The 25,798-nt window shown below is 47.9% G+C and overlaps 1 protein-coding gene across 1 annotated transcript in view; it reads right to left on the bottom strand.

The window, feature by feature from the left end:
• Nucleotides 1-25,798, bottom strand: part of PCP4 (Purkinje cell protein 4) — a 62,293-nt gene that overhangs the window by 30,205 nt on the left and 6,290 nt on the right. The window contains exon 2 of the mRNA XM_047874120.1: nt 4,011-4,062. Coding sequence (XP_047730076.1) covers nt 4,011-4,062 — 52 coding nt within the window. The remainder of the gene's footprint in view (nt 1-4,010; nt 4,063-25,798) is intronic.

The following is a 25,798-nucleotide window of genomic DNA, read 5'->3' as shown; positions in this document are numbered from 1 at the left end:
GGCCCAAACTAATCAGCCAATGCAGGTAGTTCGTTCATATAGGAATGAATATCTCTGAACTAACAAGACCCCTTTTTCCTAATACTTTTTAAATGTTTATTGATTTTTGAGAGAGAGAGCACAGCCTCACGTGCAAGTGGGGGAGGGCCAGAGAGCGAGAGAGACAGAGGATCTGAAGCAGGCTCTGAGCTGACAGCAGAGAACCCGATGCGGGGCTCGAACTGGCGAACCGTGAGATCATGACATGAGCTGACGTCGGACATTTAATAACCCAGGCGCCCCAGAACTAACAAGATCCTAACAAATTCATTTTTTAACTAAAAAATATACCCCTCAGGGCGCCTGGGTGGCTCAGTCAATCAAGTGTCCGACTTTCACCTAGGTCATGATCTCACGGTTCATGGGTTCGAGTCCCATGTCAGGCTCTGTGCTGACGGCTCGGAGCCTGGAGCCTGCTTTGGATTCTGTGTCTCCCTCTCTCTGCCCCACCCCTGCTCACGTTCTGTCTCTCTCTCGCTCTCTCAAAAGTAAATAATAAACGTTAAAAAATAAAAATAAAAAATATAACCCTAAAACTTCTGAAAGACCTGTCAGATGTGATGGAAAACATTCGAATTTGCTGGGTTGTGTGTCCAGAGGTTGGCATCCCAGAGACTGAGGAAGAATTCAGGGGCATTCTGAATGTAATGTGGATAAACGTCCTCGTTCACATCCACAGCAACAACACCAGCAGTAAAAATAATCTTGGGATACCAAGAACCCAGAGTCCCTGTCACTGGCCCTCTTGAGATAATATTTAATGTCACAAAATTCCAGCAGAGCCGACCGTCTGGATCCCTCTGGAGCTTTAACACGTCTGACTTGTGTCTTCTGTGATCTGGTGATCTGACCAAGAATGTGGAGCCCCTCACTCCTCACTCCTACAGTCTGTTTGGCTTTAAGTGGTAAAATGAAGGCCTAAAGTACATTTATAATAGTTGCAATGAGAACACTTGTGGACAATAATGAAATTTGGGGATGATCCTTTTGTGTTTAACTACTGCCCACCTCTCAGAACATCTTGGTGGGTCCCTGTTCCTTCAACATATGCGGGCACCTTCATTTGTGTTAATAGGAAATATACATTCAGACAAAAGATCTCCCTCCTGTGATGACAGAGTAAAATAATTTGAATTTCAATGGAATGTAATATTAGTTTAAAACAAATTCCAAGATGACATTCTCATACTATAAATTTAAGAAAATTAAGAAATTTAAGAACTAAGTGTCTTAGATTTTTAGGAAAATGTCTTTTAGACCTCTTCCAGAAGGCTTCACCCCAACCACCACCGGGTTGTTCCTTTATCCACAGCGTCTCGCATTTTTCTTTCCACTAATTTTCATACCTCCAGAAAAGACACATTTAGTTTTCACTAGAAGGGATCAGGTTTTGGCTGAAAGAAATTACATGCCTCAGAATGGAACCTCAGATGGGGTGCCTGGGTGGCTCAGTCAACTGACCGTTAGACTCTTGATTTCAACTCAGGTCATAATCCTGGGGTGGGGGGACTGAGCCCCACGTTGGGCTCCACGCTGAGCGTGGAGTCTGCTCAAGACTCTCTCTCCCTTGGGCGCCTAGGTGGCTCAGTCGAGTATCAGACTCTCGGTTTCAGCTCAGGTCATGATCTTGTTAGTTCATGAGTTCGAGCCCTGCCTCGGGCTCGGTGCTGGCAGCGAGGAGCCTGCTTGGGATTCTCTCTCTCCCTCTCTCTCTCTGCCCCTCCCCTGCTCACTCTCTGTCTCTTTCAAAATAAATCAATAAGGGGCGCCTGGGTGGCTCGGTCAGTTAAGCGTCTGGCTTCGGCCCAGGTCATGATCTCGCGGTCCGTGAGTTCGAGCCCGGCGTCCGGCTCTGTGCTGACTGCTCAGAGCCTGGAGCCTGTTTCAGATTCTGTGTCTCCCTCTCTCTCTGCTCCTCCCCTGCTCATGCTCTGTCTCTCTCTGTCTCAAAAATAAATAAACGTTAAAAAAAATTTTTTTTAAATAAAAAATAAAAAAAATAAAAAAAACAAATAAATCAATAAAAAACTAAAATAAAAATCTCTCTCTCCCTTTCTCTCTGCACCCCCCCCCCCAAAAATAAAATTAATTACTTTTAAAAGAACAATGGCAGGAAGGCATGTCTTCTGTAACAGCTGACAATTCTCTTGGGTGCAAAGCACCGAGCGTGTCCGCATGCTTCCCAGCGCCTATGGGTCTGACGCCAGGGTGGAGCCATGGGGCAGAGACAGTGACCAGGAGGGACTGGGCCCCCTTTGGGCCCTGACTCTGCCTTCCCTGCAGACTCCCGGCTCCTCGCGGCTGACACAGGAGCCACAGTAGCTCTCACGGTGTGAACCAGGCGCCCTGGGGGTGCTGCCCTCCTCTGAGGAAGCGCTCACATCAGAATTATTTGTTATAAATACTAATACAATAATGCTTTGTTAAACCGAGTTCTCTCACGAGGGCACAGTGGAATTTTCCTGCGGCCACGTGACCCGACGTCGCCGGATGGAACGCGGAGGCAGCTGGCTTCTATTAAGTCAGACATTAAAGAGGTTTGCAAAAATGGAAAACGTTGCCACTCTTTCACTAAAGAGTTTTTTCTGTTTTGGAGAATGCAATTACTCTCTATTTTAAAATGCGACTTGCGTGAACATGTCAGGGGTTTATCGCTTTATTTTTACTGAACTAGTACCTAAACCTTTTTTAAAACGATCTTCCCCCTTTTAGTTTCTCCCATGGGAACCGTCGACGGACAAAACCAACAAAAACGACAGCTCCCCGTGGTCTTCCAGACCCGGGATCGCGGGGCGGTGGGGTCCGGGAAGGGATGGCGGCCACCGTGCCACCAACCGGGGAGAGGGGGCCGCCGCCCCCCCCCCCCACCCCGGGTCTGCACAGCTCCCCTCCTGCCGCCAGCAGCCCACCCCCCGCGTCACACGGAAAAGACCGGTGCCCCCCCTCCCCACTGCGATCAGGGCACTCTTGGCCACCAACCCCTCTCCCCATCCACACAATGCCCTTTCACCCCGGGGTCGGCCCACTGACCTTGCCGCACCGAGGAACGAACTTTCCGGCACCTGGGTCTCGCTCGGGCCCCAGCGCAGACTCGGGCAGCGGCCCCTGAAGGCCGGCTGGGAGTTTCTGCAGCCGGTACTGAGAGGGGCACCACCCCCCGGAGGAACGGGCACCGGCACAGACCCCTTCCGGCAGGAGGCGGGACCCGCGTTCCAGAAACGTGAGTTCATTTGATCATCGACACAAAGTGACGACATCTGGAACCCCACCTCATCGGGGGCACACTCTGGTCCCCATTAGCATGCGTCCTTCCCTTCACCCGCTAAAGCTGGGGGGGGGGGGGCGGGGGGGGGCGGGCTAGCACCCGGCGCGCCCCCTCCAAGCCTCAGATCCTGTGCATGTCGATCGCTCCTGCAGATCCAGGCCGGCTGGAGACCGCAGCCCGGCGTGCACGCGCTTTGGCCTCTGCAGCACACTCACGACCCTCCGGGATCCAGACCTCCCTGGGGCCAGCGCGGAGCTCTGTGTCCTAAGTCCGGGGAGGGGGGGGGGGGGGGGGGGGCTGGGACGCGAGGCAGGCTGCAGAGCCTCCCGCCCGGAGCTGAGCGCTTCACAGCTTTCCGAGCGCTTGTGTCACGTGATCTCATTTTATCCTCACAACAACTCCGACGATTCTCACCAGCCCTAATGAAGAAAGCACAGAACTATATTTGCATTGTAATTATCACGTCGCCCAAAACGGGAGTCCTCCTCTGGGAAGGACTTATCACCGCGTGCAGCTATAGCTTGGTTTTCTTTGCAACAACCGGACCATGGCGCACGCCGTAGGTTGCTCGGATCCGCTCTAACCTGAGGCACAAACACGGCTGGTAAGCTGGTTTGGATAGGAGGCGTTATTACCCACGCGCGCCGCGCGCACGAGGCCGCAGAGGCGGCAAAAGTAAATGTCTAGACTACGCACGTTGGCTTACCATTTTCGCCAGACGTCTTGTCTTTTCCATTGGTTGCCCCAGTGCCTTGTCGCTAAGGGCATAAAAAAAGAGAGAGAGAGAAATTGTTATCAGATGTATTCAGGATTATTTTTCATCTCTTCTGGTGCTGCAAATATCTGTTGCATTATATCACATTCTGTGTTACTTTAGCTCAGATGGTTAAAACGTGGTGCTCATGAGACCAGGAAAGGGTCAACCCCAGGAAGGATCTGTTCAAGTTGCACAGACTGCCCCCCCCCCCCCGCCCCCCACGACCCACATCCAAGGAGCACCAGATGGGAAGCTGTTGTCGACTGACCAAAACCTCATCTGGAATATGAGGAGGACGGCCAAGACTTTGTGCCAACCGTCGAGAAGATGAGAATTGTCGTTTTTGCCAGCGATGGCCGTTGTCATTCTAATCACAATGTCCAGGGTCTTATTGTTAAAGAAAAATGTTAATCAACTAAAAAATTATTATGTTTAGTCAGCTTCGCCTACTGTTGAGACACCTTTCCGTCCTTGTTTAAGCCTACCTTGTGCACTTTCATTTTACCAGGCTGGCCTCTTATGGTTAGTCTTGGGTCGCTGGGCAAGATTCTCCAGCCATGAGGTCTAGGGAGCCGTGGGAAATGCACTACACATGTCAACATACAAACACGTTTCTTCAGAGCTTACGCAACTACTGTCTTTAACATCATGCTCAGAGTTGTTGTAGGCCGTGGAGAGAGAAGCATTGTGTCAATCCAATTTTCTGGTCATTCTCAGAAAATGTGCTTCAGGTCGAACAAGATTGAAGAGATGATAAAGTTTCTAACTTTCGAGTGAAGAAAATGAAGCCAGGAAGGGAGCCTGATTTGTCCAAGGTCAGAAGCTAGTAGGTAGCACATTAAGACTACAGACATGGGGCGCCTGGGTGGCTCAGTCGGTTAAGCGGCCGACTTCCGCCCAGGTCACGATCTCGCGGTCCGTGAGTTCGAGCCCCACGTCGGGCTCTGGGCTGACGGCTCGGAGCCTGGAGCCTGTTTCCGATTCTGTGTCTCCCTCTCTCTCTGCCCCTCCCCCGTTCATGCTCTGTCTCTCTCTGTCTCAAAAATAAATAAACGTTAAAAAAAATTTTTTTTTAAAAAAAAAAAGACTACAGACAGAATTTCCATGCCCAGAGGTTAGCGTCTTGCAGGAATTGTCATTGTTACTAACTATTCAGATAGGATCCTGGAAAGAGACAGAGGCGGAGTGCTAAACAAGGAGAAAACCACTACAGATGACTCTCACTGAGGGATAAGGATATCCTCAAAATTTATATTTGGGTCGAGGACTCCAGCCTAAAAACAGTACCATGAAAATAATTATCAGCTCCCATTAGCGTTCAATGTTGTCATAAGAAATTCCCAGATCCTTAGTCCACCCTTGATTAACAGTCAAGGGATCATCCGGAAAAATCTTGCTTTCAGGTCCTAATTAGTGTAAATAAATCGGGTGAATGGTAAAGACTCACGTAAACCGAGTGAACCATCCCTACGGACTCCTGATGCCCCGCGCAGATGGTTACTCAGGAGAATGTGGCAAAGCCAAGCGTCCCGGGGCTCGCCCAGCCTGCCACACACCCTATCCCGGTCAATGTGAAGTGCAAATTGCCCACCCAATTCAGGGGTGCTCTGTCCCGTTCTGGGAAGGTAAACCACTTCTCTGTGGCAGGAGGTGGAAGGAATGGCCAAGTTGGAAAGACTGTATACACGTGGGCCCCGTCTTCATGTCTAATGTAGAACACCTTGAGTTTTCAGAATGCTAGACCTGCCGGTGTGTTCTTATGGAGAAAGGCTACACTGCTTAACCAGACATCAACTCTTCTTCATCACACTTCGAGGAGGGCCCGTGCCATGCAGGGTGATGACGCCACGGCATCATCGGCTGAACAGTCAACCAAGAGCATGCATCATCTCCATTTAAATAAATTACACATTTTTTCAATACAGATTTACCAGTAAAAGGCCCCCTTCTTCTCGCCTGCGCTTGTTTCGAAGTCCCCTTTTCAACCTCAAGGCGGTGAGGTGGCTGTTCCTGGAGGGAATCGGACCACCCATGCGGAGGATCCAGCTGGCTCTGCGGCAGCTGTTGGCGACTGAACTACTCCAGTGTTTACGCCTTCCATCCCTCCCCGCGTAACCCAGGGAGGGGCCGGGGGGAAAAAGCAACTCTCAGAGAATAAAAGGACAGGGTTGGAGAGCTGAATAAAGTCGAACTAAATGGCATACGGATGCAGAATAGATGCACAGTCAACCCTCACTGTCTTTAAAAACCTTCAACACTGACACCTTTCAAATGTCACAGATACTTCGTTCCATCAAAGGTCACATTGTAGAAACCCGAGGAGATCCAACATGAGAGGTGCACAGGGAAGAAAAGGAGTTCATTTTTTCAGGATCTCTAAGAAAGGGGTTTAGTGTCAGGTCTTATATGATGGAGGCAAGGTGAAACTGATAGGCGTCACGAGAGATGATCAGAAAATGATCCTGACAAAAGAGAACTATTCACCGGGAGGATCTCTTTTCAGAATTCTCTGAGACCTTGCAGCATTTCTTGGGGAAGGCTGAGAGCAGCGGAGAACAATCCAAGAGCTCTCCCATTCTGGGGGTCTACGGCGGTCATCACACCCGACTGCTTTATCGCCATGGTTGTTGCTGTCCGCCCCTTGTCACGGCCTTTGGCACAGATGCTCTCATTCGGGTCCCCTCCTGGTCCACTCCAGCCTCCCCCGACCCCCACCGCCACCCTAACAACTTCACATTCATGAAACACTCCTGTCTGGGACCGTCCACCACATCTCGTCCCACCACAAACCCAGAACCTTCTTCCACGCCCTCCTAAGTGTCTGAAGAATAACAGACCCTTCCCTCCTCGGCCATCCGAAATCAGCATCCCTGCCGCTCAAGCCAGCTCTGTGCTCATCTCCTCAGACACAATGGCATTCTCTCTTCCAACGTATCAAGACAGTGTCTCTGTCATCGTCCCCAAGACCTCTTGAAGGGACAGAGGGTCTCGTGTGAGAAAGCTTCCACTGAATTTGCCTTTATGATCACCAATGAGACAACTACTCAGCTTATGAGAACACAGACGCATTTTCCTGAAAACTACCTCCCTATATTGCCTTCATTTCACCATTAGGAAATGCTAAAGAGCCTGGGTGGCTCAGTCGGTTGAGCGTCTGAATCCGGCTCAGGTCATGATCTCCTGGTTTGTGGGTTCGAGCCCCGTGTCAGGCTCTGTGCCGACGGCTCAGAGACTGGAGCCTGCTTCGGATTCTGTGTCTCCCTCTCTCTCTGCCCCTTCCCCACTCACTCTCTGTCTCTCTGTCTCTCAAAAATGAGTAAACATTTAAAAAATTGAACAAACAAAAGGAAACGCTAAATAGCCATCTAAGGAACCTTCTCCAGTCCAGGCTGCTGGTCGGCACGACTGCTGCAGAATCTGCAGAGAAGCAGGGAGAAGACGGGAGGGAAAGAGGCAGAACCAGTGCCAGAGAGGACTGTCCTCAACCCTCACACACTTGCCAAGCAACTCACCGGGGTCTCAGAGGGGAAGTGTCCTTCCCTAGGGATGTTAACTTACAAAAAGCTAGCATGTCAGAATTTAATAAAGTCCCAATTAAAAGGAGCCTAAATGAAGACTGGGTGGGTGACAGTTTCTTCTGAAAATCTAGTACATGCCATGTACCCATAAAAAAGGCAGGATTGGTACTTCAAGGTATAAATTTTGAAGGAATTTTTCTGACAGTCCCACTGCGCCAAGGGCTGCAGGGAAATAACAAGGAATCTGTCTTCATTTGGTTTCCCAGAAAGCAGAGCCTGGGCAAATGGCATTTGCAATACCCTTTGTTAGAGAGGAAGAAAGGAGAGAAGGCAGACCCATCATAAGCCGGCCATCCAGGTGCGCCTGACCCTGACCTTGCCCCTCTGAGAGCTGTGTGACCCAGCGGACCCAGGGGAGGAAAGGTAAGCCAGTGAGCCACCAGCCCCTGTCCCTCGCCAGTCCAGACCCACTCCACCAAGTGTCAGTTCCTGGTGCTTCTAGACTGGGCGATGTCTCGAAGCTGGAATCTGCCAGGGGACTGGGAGGAAGCCCCAGAACACGAGATTCAGAGGTGGAGACTCCTGGCATGGCCGGAGCTGCGTGCTGTCGCCTCACACCTCCCTGAAGCCGGTGGAGCCCGCGCTGAGCCGGCCACCCACGGGATCCTCACCGACAGAGCCTGAAGTGACATCTGAGCGGTGTCTGACTCAGCACGTACATTTGTCTGGCTGACTCTTTCAACCAAGTTGCAAACTCACGGACAATCCCTTCATAGGAGATACTCCACTAGCGGAATTGGCCACGACTACTTTCCAGTAAATAAGTGGCTTTGGATCCATTTCTTCTTGTACTTTGAGCTTAGACTGGAGACTGAGGTACGTCTGATCACCTGTAGGCCGCATCTAGGCGTGTGCACACATCACTGTGTACCCATGTCCTAATGGTGCCAGCTGCGGTAGGAAAGGGGGAGGTGCCCCAACCTTCACACATAGACCCAGAAGCAACCTTATTGCATGCTCATGGTAAAATCACCCTTCCTTTGAGAACGAGTGACTGCATTACTCCTCCGTCCTCTATCCTTCCTTGTGAGATCTACTACAAAATCTTGGTGTCCTTGGAGTAGCCACCATTGGGTAATGTGAGTGAGGCATTCGCATCAGACACAAAATGTAAGGGGGCACCAAAAAAGTCATTAATTAAGACAAACAATTATATAAACACTTATATGTGGGAAAAGGGAAAGAAAGAAAGAAAGAAAGAAAGAAAGAAAGAAAGAAAGAGGAAAGGGGGAGAGAGAGGGCAAGGAAGGAAGGAAAGGGAGAGAGAGGGAGAGAGAAAGAGAGAGGGAGAAAGACAGGAGGGAGGAAAGGAGGAAGGAAGGAAGGAAGGAAAGAAAGGAATGGAGAGAGAGAAAGAGAAAGAGAGAGAGGGAAGGAAGGAAAGAAAGAAGGCGGGGGGGAAGGAAGGAAGGAAGGAAGGAAGGAAGGAAGGAAAGAAAGAAATGGAGAGAAAGAAAGAGAAGAGAGAGAAAGAGAGAGGGAAGGAGGAATGAAAGAAGGAAAAAAGGAAGGAATGAAGGAAGGATGGAAGGAAGGAAGGAAGGAAAGAAAGAAATGGAGAGAGAGAAAGAGAGAGGGAAGGAGGAATGAAAGAAGGAAAAAAGGAAGGAAGGAAGGAAGGAAGGAAAGAAAGAAATGGAGAGAGAGAAAGAGAGAGGGAAGGAGGAATGAAAGAAGGAAAAAAGGAAGGAATGAAGGAAGGATGGAAGGAAGGAAGGAAGGAAGGAAGGAAAGAAAGAAATGGAGAGAGAGAAAGAGAAGAGAGAGAAAGAGAGAGGGAAGGAGGAACGAAAGAAGAAAAAAGGAAGGAAGGAAGGAAGGATGGAAGGAAAGAAATGGAGAGAGAGAAAGAGAGAGAGGGAAGGAGGAAAGAGGGAAGGAAAAGAAGGAAGGAAGGAAGGAAGGAAGGAAGGAAGGAAGGAAGGAAGGAAGGAGGAAGGAGGGAGGGAGGAAGACAAACTCATAGAAACAGAGTAGAAGGGGGTTGCCAGGGGCTGGGGGGCGCGAATAGGGGGAGGTTGCTAAAAAGGTACAAACTTGCAGTTATAAGATGAACAAAGTCTGAGGATCTAACGTATAACATGGTAACTATTGATAACAGTGTGTTGTAGAATCGAAATTTGCCAAAAGAGTAGAACCTAAGGGTTCCCACTAAAAACCAAAGGTAAACATGTGAGGTGAGATTTGTGGTCGTTGGTTACCCCAAGGGTGGGAATCTTTCACAATGTGAGCGTATACCAATCCATTCATTACATTGTACTCTGTAAGTATGTTACAGTTTTATTTGTCAACACCCCAAGAGAGCTTTAAAAAAAAGACAACATTTTAAGGCAATACTTTAGAAAATCAAAAGAAGTGGGGCGCCTGGGTGGCGCAGTCGGTTAAGCGTCCGACTTCAGCCAGGTCACGATCTCGCGGTCCGGGAGTTCGAGCCCCGCGTCGGGCTCTGGGCTGACGGCTCAGAGCCTGGAGCCTGTTTCCGATTCTGTGTCTCCCTCTCTCTCTGTCCCTCCCCCGTTCATGCTCTGTCTCTCTCTGTCCCAAAAATAAATAAACGTTGAAAAAAAAATTAAAAAAAAAAAAAGAAAATCAAAAGAAGTATAAAAAGTTTGGATAAACATCAACACTGCACATAAAGACAGGGCCGCCCGTAAGACTGACCCTTCCCTTGGCCTCAGGCTCTGTACGGCTCCACCAGGCACTGGTCACACGTTTCCCCAAAGTAAGTAAAAGATTCAAGAAGTTAAGTCATTTCAAGGATTTAGAAAATTATTCTATTACAGTCTTTGAAAACCTCCATTCTTAGCTTTCTCAGGGGCCACAACTGTAGGTTATGAGCTCAGGCCGTCACGGTATGAGTTTTTATTACACAATTTCCAGAACACAAAGAACACTTTGCCGTGGATACCTATAAAATTGGTATGTTACTCTCCTGCGTCGTAGATGAGACTGAATTTGCAGAACCTCCCTCTTCATCGGTGCAAACTCGGAACGCCGGACAGATTACGTCTACTTAGAAAATCATTCAACCAGAACACACAGTTTCAGTTACAGGATGAAACACGGGTTCCTGTTAAAAGATATTTACTTTTCATTCCAGAAGTTTGAAGAGAAGGAAATGTGAAATGAATTTTTAGCAGGTTAAATTTAGGGTCCAAACGACAGTCCGAGAATATTTTCTGAAGCTACCCTTGTACATGTAAGTGGCTAAATCTGTATTGTATCTGCATTGGCTTGATATTTGGTTTAGTGAGATTTGATTTGACTAGAGGGTTGCCCTTTCCAAAGCCCCCACCCCCACCCCGCCCAGGCTTGGGGAATAAAGAGCCTTCTCGAGTATGTGTCCCAGGCCATCCCCAGGGTCCCAGCCACTCTCCACCCCTTCTTCCTCAGTCTCCCCAAGGGACTCATCTATCTTGCCACCAAATATTGGAAAGATTTCTGTGCGTGCATTTGCTTTGGCAACACTGGAGAAAAGACAAAACCCTCTTGGAACGAGGTCCACGGCAGCCTCCGGCTCCCAAAGACGTGACTTCTCAGTCCTATTATCAAGCCATCGGGAAAGAAGTGAAACTGGTTGTACACGATCCTGACTCCAGCCTCTCGCTGCTGTTGCAGAAGCAAAATACTCCAGCTAAAGGGCTTTGGTCCCTCCCAGGCTAAGAAATAAAAGATCCTTTTCCAAAGCGGATTGTCAACGAGGCACGTTCACCGATATGCAAAGCCATGTGCAGTGAAGTGTGCAGATTCGGCGTCAGACAGAGGCCTGGACTCAACCTGGGGGAGAGACTCGAGTTCCTGGACTGTTTATTTTCTCCGATGAGCCAGGTGCTAGGCTGGGCCCTGAAGGTCCCCAGGAGAAGGGGACACAGTGTCTGACTTTGTTTGGCCCACCACCTGGCGGGACAGACAGAGAATAAACCAGTCATCTCAACGAACTGGGGTAAGAGCCTGACTCAAGGGGACTAAGGCCGGGGACGCAGGTGAGGGACCACGATTCACACAGGAGTGAGTGGGAGTCGTGGGGGTTTTTCCATATTTTGCTCAGTGTGAGTCACGGCACCCCAACCAGCAGGGCATCCCTGGGGACATCCCTTACTGGAGTCTCTGTCCCTGCCTCTGAGAAGGAAAGATGGCGACTCTGGCTCCTGCCGGCCACGAGTCGGGACCTGGCAGTGAGTAGGCGTGCTCTCCCTGTCCATCAACGACAGCGCGGGCCACAGTGGGCATTACTCGGTGATATCAACTGGATGGCATCTCTATATCAAGAGAAGGCAAAGTACTTGTTTGAAGGCATTTTTTTTTTTAAAGCACGTTGCTGTCTCTTCCCACCATCTGGCCTCTCTTGGCTTCTGTCTGCCAACCAGTTGTAGAGATTTGGCAAAAGAAGGAAAGAAAAACCCATCTCATTCCCATGCTGCCTCGGAAGCAGGTGCAACTTAACACCATCTATCCCCTGGGGATGCGTTTTCTCCTAAGTAATTTTTCTCCTTGGTGCTGTCCTGCTGTTGTCGATATTCATATTTCCAATGGTTTCAGGGTTTCTATTGTGCCTGAAATGGTAACATCGTGATGAGCAGCTCCTCAGATGGCTCCCAAGTAGGAAGAAAAACGCAAATCTGTCTGCCTGTGGTGTGGGCTGCACACGGGGACCTTGGCGTTTCGGACAGGTTCTCAGAATCCATGCCCTACACTGGAGAGACATCAAGACGGGGACCGACCCCACAGACCTCAGTGCACCCTTCCCAGCACTTTCTCTGTGTTTTCTCTCAGTCACCGTGTTTATCAAGAAACAAAAAGGCATGTTGCTACAGCTTTTTAGAATTTATTTTAATTTTTTAAATTAAAACAAATTTTTTAATGTTTATTTATCTTTGAGAGAGAGAGCGTGAGCAAGCTGGGGAAGGGCAGAGAGAGAGAGGGCGACACAGAATCTGAAACAGGCTCCAGGCTCTGAGCTGTCAGCACAGAGCCCGACACGGGGCTCGAACCCGTTGACCTCGAGATCATGACCTGAGTTGAAGTCGGACGCTTAACCGACTGAGCCACCCAGGCGCCCCTCCATGGAATGATAGTTAACATTTTATTGACAGAGGTTCATGAGTCTCTTGGATGAAATATCAGACTTTAAATGAACAGTGGAGCAAAATCCATGGCCCCAGCACAGTGAAATGGGCTGGTCGGCCAGAAAGTAGTTGATGATTGCTTGGGGCTGCTACGATCATTGAATGGCTTCTTGGGAACATCAAAGCCACGTCATTAAAAGCCTCCTCCAAATCAAAGTCCCTGGATTTGTCTGAAGAGCAGAAGTGACTTTTATGCCAACATTAGGTGATAAGGACAGAATGGATTTAATTTCTTGCCACTGATATTTTAAATCGCCTACAATTCTCCTAGTAACATTCTGAAAATGGAGCATTAGAAACTCTACTAATTTAGTCCCTAAAGGTATAGGAACGAACGTCAAAAGAGAACTTCGGCTGGAAGGGTTTAAAAAAAAAAAAAATGGCTGGCCAAAAAAAGAAAGAAAAAAAAAAGCGATGGGATCTTCAAAGACAAGTGAAGTAACCCCCGTAATTTTTCAGCCCCTTCGGTGTGCCCGCTCTCACCCAGGAAAGACACAAAGGCCAAAATTCCACCCCAGATGCTATATTCTGCCCCTAGCATTTTCATCCTGACCTTTATGGTATTAGAAATAATTAGCACTGCTGTGGGTTAGGCAGAACATTTACAAAAGGACCCTCATTTTTAGGAATTCGTGCGTGGTTTGTCTTATTGAAATGCACTTTATACTTTGTCCTACAGCCACATTTTTAAATTAGTATTTTCCCCCCTTAAGAACCTTCCCTGTGCCAATTTCCTCTTCAAATAACACTGTTATCTATTTGAACGTTTCGGAAAATAAATGTACAAAGAGGAAAGCATAAAACTGCATATAACCCAACTCATCAGGGTAAATCTTTGTTGCCATTTCATGAAATGTTCCAGAATGTTTCCTTCCCATCTTTTTTTTCTGTGTGGACACGCACAAATATAGTCTCGGTTTTATAAAAACGGCCACACACCACACATGCAATTTCATACCTGGTATTTGCTAGAACTTTGAGAACAATTGCTATCTAGTGGCTTCTATGTGGGAGACTCTAATTTTGTATATTTAACGATGTATCTTGTGAGTTCATCATGGATGAGCTCATGTCCTATTAAGTTCATTTATAGTAAACGTCTCTAAATTTTCAAGTCCACGTATCTCAAATATGCCAATAAAATCACTTTGCTTTGTTTATTCAGCAAAGCTCGAAAAGAGGCATAAGACCGTGTGGCTGTCAATTCTCTTTGAAAATGAGGGGCATGGAACGTTCTGAATGCTCCTTGAAATTGGGTGGAATTCACCACAGTGTTAGCAGTGTTATTTGTTGAACTGTGTGCCCCTCAAATTGAGTATTAACCTCTAGTACCTCAGAAAGTGACCTTATTAGGAGCCCAGGTCCTTACAGAGCTAATCAAGTTCCAATGAGGTCCTTAGGATGGGCCCTAATTCAATTATGACTGAGGACTTTATAAAAAGGGGAAATGTGGGGGTGCATGGGTGGCTCAGTCGGTGAAGCATCCGACTTTGGCTCAGGTCACGATCTCAGGGTTCGTGAGTTCGAGCCCCGCGTCGGGCTCTGTGCTGACAGCTCGGAACCTGGAGCCTGCTTCAGATTCTGTGTCTCCCTCTCTCTCTGCCCCTGCCCCACTTATGCTCGCTCTCACTCTTCTCTCTCTCTCTCTCTCTCTCTCAAAATAAATAAACATTTACAATTTTTGAAAAATGGGAAATGTGGACACAGACATGCATAGGGGGAAGATGCAAAGACCAGATGGTCACCTGTAAGCCAAGGAGAGAGCCTGGGGCAGATTCTGACTCACAGCCTCAGAAGGAGCCAATCTTCTCATGCCTTGCCCTTGGACTTCAGCTTCCAGGACTGTGGGACAATACAGTTCTGTTGTCTAAGCTCATGGGAAAGCCCAGATTTCTCCACTTGGGCAGAAAACTAGATGCACACAAAAGAAAGATCTACCGCTGGCCTTACCCGGGATGCCCCCGAACCCTAGTCACAGAGGAGAGCCAAGGACACCCCGGGCTCCAGTGCCCAGAGCACAAAGGAGGGTGTCCTCCTTCTGTACCACTTGGGGAACCCCCTCTCCTTGGGGTGTGCAATTCTGTAGGCATGGGCTGAATTCTCTCCCGAACCCCCAACCACATGGAGGGAGGATGCTGTCTCTGGGCCAGAAGGAAGATACGTGTCCTCCTAAAACCAGTTGTCCAGCTCAGAGCCCTGGGTTTCCCAGCCACCAGCAGGGATGGGGGGAAGGAGGTATGGGCAGAGCAAAGTGACCGCCCAGGTGGCCCTGAGGCACTTTCTTCTTTGCTGTGTGGGAAGGGAGCCTCCCCAGCCCTCTCTCCCAGATGGGCTCGAAGAGGCCCCGTGAGCAGGTGGCAGTGTCCATTTAAGGAACAGGACGGAAACCCATTTATAGACTGGGGCTGCAGCGGCTATGCAGGGGCAAGGACTCCTCTATCACCGGATGTCGTCTCTGCAGCTTGAGACGTGGGCGTGATTTACGAGAACCGGGACTGTCCTCACTCTCTTGATCATTTTCCTACCTTTCTAATGCTCTGGCTACCAGTTATCAAGCACCTGTACAAGCCTATGTGTCATGTGCTGCTCGAGACCGTGTGAATAGCTTGCATCATAAATGGGGAAATTGTTATTTAAGGTGCGATGCTGAAGAATGTAGGTTCTGGAGCTAAGGATGGTGGAAGGCGCGGACTCTAAAGGCACACAAAGAACTTTATGGGGCGGCAAAATAGTCGATATCTCAATTATAAGACAGCACTCATGTCAAAACTCAACAAGGATGCAACTAAAAAAGATAACTTTTCGGAGCGCCTGGGTGGCGCAGTCGGTTAAGCGTCCAACTTCAGCCAGGTCACGATCTCGCGATCTGTGAGTTCGAGCCCCGCGTCAGGCTCTGGGCTGATGGCTCAGAGCCTGGAGCCTGTTTCCGATTCTGTGTCTCCCTCTCTCTCTGCCCCTCCCCTGTTCATGCTCTGTCTCTCTCTGTCTCAAAAATAAATAAACGTTGAAAAAAAATTTTTAAAAAAAAAGATAACTTTTACTAGATGCAAGTTATACCTTAGTAAACATGACCCAATAAATAAATGGAAAGAAAGAAAGAAAGAAAGAAAGAAAGAAAGAAAGAAAGAAAGAAGGAAGAAAAGAAAGGAACGTGTCCTGCAATCCTGGAATCAGACTGTCCAGACTCTCCCAGCCAGCCCTGCCACTTAGCGGCTGTGTGACCCTGTGCAGGTCACTTGACTTCTCTGGGCCTCAGTTTCTGCTTCTAAAAAGCCAGGACAACACTATCCCTACTTCATCAGGCCGTGAGAATTACACGTGATAAAAATGGTCTCAGTGCATGGATCTGGTCCCTGAAAGGAATCAGATGGCAACATAATGGGAAACCAGGCTCCAAAAGAAGTCTGCCTCTTTCCTTTCTGTTTTGTTCAATTTGCAACAAGCTAAGGAACTAAAGGCACATTGGGCTCGGCAGTTTGGGGACCAGGAGAAGCCCCAGCTCCCACAAGTGGCCAAATGACCCTGCACAAGTGATTTCATTCCTCACATCTTGGCTCCGTTTCTTCTCCATGAAGGATTAAATTTAAATTAAATTAAATTAAATTAAATTAAATTAAATTAAATTAAATTAAATTAAATTAAACCTATAGCTCATATGGCTATCATGAGAATCTAAAGAGAGAATATTAGGATTTGTGATTATTTTTTTTTCATAAAGGATGTAGTCTCTACCTGTTAGCTAATATTAATTTCAGTCGAAGCTTCCTGGACCTCTATTCCCAGTGTGGATGTGTTTTGTGCGCTGATACAAATGACAGCTTGTATTTTTTCTAGAAAGAGAAGATGCGGGAGGAGGGTAGGGCAGTGACCGAAGAGAGTGGGGAGAACTGAGTGGCCCTGGGGCAGCGTGTGTGCAGCGGACCCGTGTGCAGAGTCCCTGCATGGCTGAGGTTGGAAAGGAAGCATGAGCCGATCCCCAGCCCCCTCCACTGACCCCATGGGTCCGCAAGGAGCCAGAATGACCCGTGAATGTGGAGGTCATCATCCACCTTCCACTTCCGAACGACACCCAGAGGAACGCTTCTCCGTCTGCCCCACTCCCTTCTCTGCCCTCCTAAAGTGGGGTTGGTTCCTCAGAATATCCTCGAGATGCAGGTTGTCGGCATAAAGGGCAGATGCTTTCTACGGCCACTGCTGTGACTGACACAAAGGACAACGGTAGGCTCTCAGACAAAGACACAGGTACCCAAACGCTCATGGTTTCTCACAGTGTGCACAGAAGATACCAGATCCACGCGGAGCAGAAAAGGACAGAAGAGACTGGCTTTCTCTCCCCATCCCATCCCGGGAGCTACGGCCGGTCAGCCCAATGCCAGGAAAAAGAAGAAAGGTACAACATTGTCAATAAAAGATGAATATAAAGGCAGAAACAGAGATGTGCCCACAAACTAACTCAGTAAAGGACACATCGACCTTACACAGATGATGAGGTGGGGAAAACCAACAAGGATCGTCATTTTTCTAGAACTAAATGAAACCTCTACCATACCACTGTGAAAACACGAAGCTGCCTGTCCCCCCTGTAGTCGTGTTATTTTTAGGGCACTTTTATATTTCAAAGGCCAGAGAAGCTGCCATGAGGCCAGAGTCCACATTCCCCCAGATCACAGAGGCCACAGAGAAAGACCTCTTTGCTTTGCTTTCAGCCGTAACACCAGGACTGCATTCCTGCCTCCTTTCCCCGGGACAGCTAGTAGAACGCAGTGCTGGGCATCATCAAACGAAGGCCAAAGCGTGGCCAAAGACCACAGAATGAAAGAGCCACCGTGGGCAGGAGACTCTAACCGGCCAGCCACCCCGGGCACCGAACGGTCACCCACCACGGCCACGTGGCTCCACCGTGGTTGAGCCGGTCGTGATTTACCGCCACGCTCAACTTCCTCATCAGAGCAGGAAAGAGCCTAAGCCACATCCACGGTTGGCCAAGAGAGGCCGCAGTTAGGGCCGACTGAAAGATCAGGCTTCCCAGTTTGGCCACGACTCTTCCCTTTTTCCCACCAAGACGGCCGGCTCTGTCTCTGCAAAGCAACAGCGTGACAACCCTCTGAAGCGGGGGGACGGTCACTCCCATTTGATGGATGCACGGCCGGAGACGCTGAGCGAGAGGTTTAGTGACAGGGCCGAGGATTGGCAGCCGCTGAGTGGAAGGGGACGGGGCTCAGACGCAGGCAGACGGCACCCCTACCGCCGCAGTTTGCGCGTCTACGGGGGACACCACCGCCTTGGAGGATGGGAGGTCTGCCTCTGATGGCGCCCCTGCCCTCAACGGTACCGGTATTCTGTGCCTCGACCCATCTGGTGGCAGAGTAGGCATCGATGGTGCTTCCTGACCCTCCTGATTGTAGACGTCCACCCACATCACACAAAATTCCGTGGGTGAAAATGCACAGACGGTTTCAGGGGACGGTTGGGGTGAATGCACGTCACAAGGTTGTCGGCCACCCTGGGAACCACCACGCGGTCGGTGTTCAGGCCACTGTGACACCGCACCTGCAGACGCCTTTCCCACACCCGTGACAACGGGGCTTGGGGACAGCCCGATGGCTCTGGCTCAGTAATTCCCTCTGTCCAGGTGTCCTGATTTCTTTTTCGCACATTTAACTAGTTTCGCGGACTCCTCTCCGTGCATTCCTCCTATGGAGGCTGAAGCCCAGTGTCGTGCGCTGACTCCTTGAGATAAAACGCAGATACTAACCTGGCACCGGGTCCTCCTCAGTGCGCTTCTCCCAGGGTGGAGGGAGGCGTGGGGGGAGGGGGGGTTTGAGGCTTCAGAAGCTGGAGACTTTCTTTTTTGGTAATAAAGAAGCAGCCAGCTTTTCTCCCCCACTCAACTAAAACGAAAATAGCTTCAGAACCCGTACAAGTCTGAGGTTGTATACTTCTGGAAGAAACGGGACTGCCTGGTCATAAATCAGCTGTCACGGCCCGAGGAGCGAATTGAGACGGATTAGAAGACCGGATGAAGCTGTCCAGGGCTATTTGATCAGCTGCGCCCCGGGGAGGTGAAAATTCTAGCAATCTCCCCACTGGAAACAGAATGCACACATGCCCACCAGCAAGCACCGCCTCCCAACTCAGCCTCACGCCCTGCCTCCTTCATGGTGGGTATTCGCTCCCTCTCTCATTTTTAAGCCCCTACAAAATCCAGACCCACGTAGTCTGCTGGAAAACCAACTCTGCTGTAATTTACGTCGCGGTCGCGCTCCTGGGACAGGGCTGATGGGAATGGCTGAAGCTTGGGCCACCGCGTGGCTTCGTATCTGCACATACTGACCCTGGATCCTGCTCCGATGAAAACCCTTTACTTCCCAAGCACGAAATGTTTCTTTAATTGAACAAGCCTCATGCACCTGCTCTCCGTGTCCCTTGACATGCCCCCCCCCCACCCCCGGGGAAGAAGCCATGAGGGCCGGAGCAGGCCACCTGAAACATTCATCGGAGTCAACAACCCACCCTTGGCAAAGACGTTTGGAATCAGAATGTGGGGAGTTTTTTATATTGGGGTCATCGTTTAGCATTTATACGGTCTTTGAAAAGCATATGCTTTCCAAGTGCTTTTTAATCAGTTTTATTACTCCCACCTCGCAGCAGACCTGCAGGGTCAAGTCAGAAATCATCTGATTTCTTATGCCAGCATGCGGCTAGGTGGGCCTCCTTAGAGCCAGCCTCAGTGGTCCATCTCCTTCAGAGGGAAGGCCCTCGAGCCACTTGCATCCGTGGTCAGGCATGGGCCATTCTGAAAACCTCCTCTCGGTGAGGGAAAAAAAGAATATATCTATCTATCTATCTATAAATATTATCTATATATAAATATATAGATAATATATATACAGATAAATATATATATATATATATATATATATGGCCCCTGACATTGCAAAGGGATAACATGTTTCATTAGCACGCACACTTTCTCTCTCCGCCCCCCTCTCTCTCCACCAAAAAGCAATCAGGCAGCCCCCAGCCTCAGCCAGAGCCAGCCTCGTGGCCATGTGACCCATGCAGTCATATAGGACCAATGAGTCCGGCTCAGAAAGGCCCCAAGCTTGGTAATGCTCTGTCATCACGGTCTTGAAAATTCTTTTGAAGTATACTTATTTATTTTGAGAGAGAGAGAGAGAGAGAGAGAGAGAGAGAGAGAGAGGGCATGAGCAGGGGAGGGGCAGAGAGAGAAAGGGAGACAGAATCCCAAACAGACTCTGCACCATCAACGCAGAGCCCGATGCGGGCTTGATGTGGGGCTTGAACCCACAAACTGTGAGATCATGACCTGAGCCGAAACCAAGAGTCAGAATTCTAACCGACTGAGCCACCCAGGAACCCCCGCCTTCCGTCTTGAAATTCTTAATAATGTCTACCATGGAGCCCCACGTTTCTGTCTTTCACCGGGCCCCACCAAGTGTCACTGCCCTGCCCCCGCAATCCAATCACAGGCTTCCCCAGGACTTTCCTGTGCTGTCTGAGCTACCGGGACCTCAAAAGAGACTTCTCCCAAAGCCAGGTGGGAGCAAACAATTATAGAGGCTGCTACTTGTCTTTAAATTGCCCCATCTCTGAGGGAGATCTGCTAGATTCTTCAGTTCCTTCTTCATCGAAATACAAAAGGGACATAGGAGCAGAGAGTGGGGTCCCCTGAGGGTACTGCTTGTAGCTGAAGTTCAGTGAGGCTGCCTTTATGCTTTTGTCATGCAAGAATTCGAAATCCTCATCCAAAACTCAATTGTCTGGGAGCTCTCTCATGAATTTCAGCCAAATCTGGCTCTCAGCAAGAACTCAGCCAAAAAAAAAAAAAAAAAAAAAAAAAATGATCGCAGGGGAATTCACTAAACAGTGCCCCCCCCCCCGAAATGAATCTGCCTCGAAGATGGGAAGGATTAAATCTAGATGGAAAAATAACAATAAACTTGCATGAGGTATTTGGTAGAGGACTTGACTAATTGCTACATCTATTTTAGGAAGTTATCTTCCAGAATAGGTAAAAGAGCCCACATTTCTGAGGTATAGAACATTGCCAGAAATAATATTTGCGATGCGGCACTGTATTATCTCTATCTTTTGACAGGACTTATGCATATGTGAGAACAGAGTTATAAATATAGGGATGAGCCCATGCCTCGAACAAACTCCGAAGAGAAGAAATTATGCCACCAGGGGTCTCCGAGGTGCGACGTGTGCAGTGATATTTCACCCGGACAAACAGTAATCCTCGCACAGAAGGTAGGCTACAGGCATATCTAAATTCATTTGGGCACTTCTCACAAGTAGAATGTGGAACTTTTAAAATAAAACAACATGCACAACTACACGTGTAATCTTCTTCCAATGTACCGAACAGATTTTACTCACTTAGCACTTTTAAAGGGAGACGTGATAATTTAAATAGAACCCAAATATTCACTGACACATGTATGGGAATTTATATCCCTAGGCAAGAGGCATAAATCGACTGTACTATCATTCTAGATACCTATCTGTTCATGGGACTCAGACTGCCAAAGCCCTATGTGGGTCTAAAATTCATGACTTTGAAGACTAACCATCAGCCATGGTGGTTATTTCTCAATCAATATGTATGGAGACCCTACTTCTGGAAGCATGGACTCCACGGGGAAGCTTTCCCTGAACACATCCTTCTCCTCCTTCCTAAGCCTCCACAATGGCTATAGGCTGTGCATCCCTGGCAATCAGTGTATACAGTGAAGAGACCTGTAGCCCAGTTAATTTTATGTGATTCTGTCTCCGGGGCTAGCCTCCCAGCCACGCCTTATTCATTCACCCAGCACAACGTACAACACACAATGGAGTCCCCATCCATGTAGGTTGAATGGCATGTGCCGGGGAGAGGAAAAGGGACGACACAAGTCTGTCCTTTCAAGTTTCATAATCTAGAAGGCGGAAGGAAACGTGACTGACCAAATACGTGATTTCTGATTTACACACGCAGTGGTTTCGACCATAGACAGGGCCCCCGTTCTGGGAGGAAAAGTTTTTTTAAGAGTTTTATCTGGGGGTTCAGAATGGTCTTTCTTACACGGAGCCATGGAGAGTAAGGCAAGGTAATAAAGGCGACTGGTGTAAAGTCAATGTCAAGGAAGCTGCCAGATGAGGCAGAAGAGGATTTGTCAACGGAGACGTCAGTGAGGGACTTTTGGGGCAACAGTGCGATGACGTTTACCAGCCACTCCTTGTGTTATTGGGCTTGGGGCAGGGGGAGGCTCAGAGGGCATACTTGAACCTCTAGAGATCAAGTGGAAGACCTGGGGAGGGAAAGAATGACTTGGTCAAGATCCCCGTAGCTGCTCTTTTTTCACTCAAGACTAATGGGAAAAAAAAAAAAATCCAGGACAATATTGTTTCTCATGTATTTCGTGCCCAAGTCCTAAATGGAATTGGGGCAGGTGTAAAAGAAATTGGGTTGTGTCCAGGATATGCCAGAAAATGAGAAATGTAATAGGAGGGGAAGTGTGTAAGTGAAACTCACGCTGGCTTTTCCTCAAAAAGCTCTGTGGTTTTGAGCAAAATTCGCCTTTGGGCACTCAGTTCCCTATTTGAAAATGACTCCTTTGAGGGAAATGACAAATACAGTCTCCTTGAATTCTCTGAATTCTAAGTAGAACCATAGAAACGACAGTCTTTCTCTAGGTCAGTGGTTTTGAAGCAGGGTGACTACACCCCAAGAAAGGGCAAGGCCACCATGTTCGGCTGCACAGGTTGTGCACAGCACAACCCCAGGGGGCACCACTGGTAGATGGCAGCCAAGAATGGCATCTCTGGGGCTGTAAGGTGCTTAATTCTCACGTGCACAGTGAAGAAAACTTTGACATTTCTCTTTACATCTGTTTAGAATCAAAGGTCTATAAGGATGAAATTAGGTTTTATCAATAGCTACTCTCAGGATCGATACTGACATTGTCACTTGGTGAGTAGGGAAGAATGGGGTTCCTGTGACTCTTGGCTTGCTCTCAGAACACCACCACATGCTGCAATGCAGCTCCTTGAGCCCCGGGAGGAGGATTTACAGATTATGTAATCTACCTTTAACTGAACTAATCTCCCCACTAAGTAGGTAAGTGACTTTTAAAAAGTCTCACACAGGGGCACCTGGGTGGCTCAGTCAGTTAAGTATCTGACTCTTCCTCTCCACTCAGATCATGATCTCACATTTTGTGAGATCGAGCCCCACATCCGCCTCTGTGCTGACAGTGCGGAGCCTGCTCAGGATTCTCTCTCTCTCTCTCTCTCTCTCTCTCTCTCTCTCTGCCCCTCCTCTGTTCATGCTCACTCTCTATCTCACTCTCTAAAAATAAATCAATTTTTAAAAATGTTGTTAAAAAAAGTGTTGCCTAGTCACACTCCACAATACGGACGAACCTGGAGGACCTTATGCTGAGTATAATCAGCCAGGCACAAAAGGACAGATACTCTGTGATTCCACGTCTATAAGGTCCCTAGAGGAGTCAGATACATAGAGACATTTGATACATAGAGACAGGAAGTAGAAAGGTGGTCACAAGGGATAAGGGGAACAGGAAAGGGGACTTGCTGTTTAATAGGTAATGGAATTTCAGTTTCACAAGATGAAACCGTTCTGGAGGTCTATTTTGTAACAAAATAAATAAACCACACTACTGAATTTATACACTTAAAAATGGGTAAGGTGGTCAATTTTATGACATGTGTTTTTTTACCCCACTGAAATTCCTGCATAAAACTTCACAGATTGAAAAGAATACTAACACTGTCAGCAAAAGCAAGAAGAAAACAATAGAAATGTGAACGGATCCTGCTAGATTCGTTCTGGGATATCTTCATGAGCACCAACATGAGCCTCTAAACCACAGCCATCAAGTTAGGCTCACAAGGAAGTCCCGTTACCAGGACTATCTGACCAATTCGTGGCATCGGGGATTTCCCGGTGTATCAAACAGGTGTCGGGAAACGTGAAAAGGAAAAGTCCAGGTACACTGTGCCATTTGGCCAGGCTCAGGGAAAGAAAAGTGCTATTTTTCTAATAATCCCTAATGAAAGAGTGATGTTACTTAATAAGGAAATTATATATGTAAGAACCTTCCATTTATATATGTAAGAACCTTCCAGGCGCCTGGCTGGCTCAGTTGGGAGTACGTGCAACTCTTGATCTTTGGGGTTGTAAGTTCAAGCCCCATGTTGGGTATAGAGATTACTTAAAAATAAAAAAAAAAATCTTTAAAACATTCTTTAAAAATAATTAACAGGCCTAATTTCTTAATAATTTTTAAATAGTGGGACTTAGCCCTTGATGGACATAAAAGTATATTGACTAAAGAAGAAAATCTTGGCGGAAAAGAGAGAACACACTTTCTTGCCCCATTTTAACTGTCTTGTTTGGGTAAGACACATGTTAATGAGTATTGCTACCTGCAGGGTCCTCTTTCCAGGCATTGCATAAAATTAAAATAACTAATCACTTTGTTAGAACCTTAGCCAAGCCACAGATGTGGTGGTAGGAGGAGAGATGACCGTTTCTTTTGTCACGACTCTCCTCCACAGTTTGGGACTGTGAAAGCAGGAAAAGCATGATCTCAAGCCATACCAGGTCCGACCCCAGCGATCAAATAGCTGTCCGGGAGTCATAAACAAATATTTAAAAACTAACACTCAAAAGGCAATCCAGGCCATTGGGTGAAGGCTTGAAGTGTGGGTGATTGAGATATTTCAGTCTTGGCAAAGCCCATGACTTCCTCAAACCAGAGGCAGAAGCCTTCCAGGGAAAAGGACTCTCCTGTTCTCTAGTCTGGTTTCCATTGTGATATGAAAACTGCCTTATTGCGATAATTCTATCAATTCACACTTTTTGGCTTCTTTCCCCTTAGATGTTCTGCAGGAGAATTTTCAATTTGTGGATGATTGCCTACCTGCTTTATGATTCCAATTTGTCTTCTTTTTATTTACAAGGTGGCAGTTTTAGAGTAAAATGTTAAATAACGGCATTTAGTGGGTGATTGATTTTTCCACCGGCAATGTTATAAACGTGGCCAAGCGTTTCCCTTTCAGAAGCGGACCGCGAAGTAATTCAGTGAGATTCTGAGGCATAAGTTTCGGGCTATGTGTAAGGCACAAACAATATTCAAGCAGATTGATGCCTGGCGTGTGTAACTTACACGGAATTGTTCATGTACAGCAGCCCAGAAATGGATGTTGGATTTATAGGTCTGGGCCACCGGTGGGTGTGTCAGGCTTGCGTGGCTTATGGCAGAGAACAACGATCTGTAGAACATTCTCATACCCATTCCCAAAGTGCACCTGTACCTGCATCTCATTACTTATACCTCACTTCATTCCAAAGGTGGATGAAGAATGGTAAACAGTTGATACCTGGGGACGATAGGAACGTGGAGTCACGGCCTGTTGGACCGCACGGGGACACGGTCGTACATCTCAGTGCCTAACCTCCCAGGGGAAGACACACAAGCCCATCGCTTTTTGTGTAGGGATGGTCACGTCTTCCTAGCTCAAATATAAACCAACTTAAGATATTTAAATGTGCAGTTAGAAATGAAAACATTTGGTTAATTCAGAGAAACATCAATGGCTAATTTTTAAATAGCAATTAAAAACTTGAATAGACGATGTGCTTCCTGTATACAAAGTATATTTTGCCTTCAACGGTGTGCCAGGATCTGCAGTCTGGACGACTGATTCAGCACGAATCTTCCTAAAGATCTGCTCGGGCTCTCTCTTATCCCCCTGTAAGCACAGTCAAATTGGTTTTCTATTTCAGTACAGCCAACAGCTTTGTAGGGCATTCACGGGCTCTGCCTCTCTGGCTGAAGCTCCTTTTGTTTGAATTTCATAGAGCTTATCTGAAGTGAAATAGTCCCAAGGGAGACGACCCCCAACTGTAGGATATTAGAATTCTCTGTCCCTCCCTCAGCGTCCCTGTTTTCCTTGACATTTTTCCAAATGCCAAGAGTTCTTCCTGTCCGGATTCTCT

This window comes from Prionailurus viverrinus, chromosome C2, assembly GCF_022837055.1.
Source record: "Prionailurus viverrinus isolate Anna chromosome C2, UM_Priviv_1.0, whole genome shotgun sequence".
In the NCBI taxonomy this organism is placed as follows: Eukaryota; Metazoa; Chordata; class Mammalia; order Carnivora; family Felidae; genus Prionailurus; species Prionailurus viverrinus.
The sequence above is the reverse complement of the archived record's forward strand: the minus strand, read 5'-3'. Positions and strand labels throughout refer to the sequence as shown.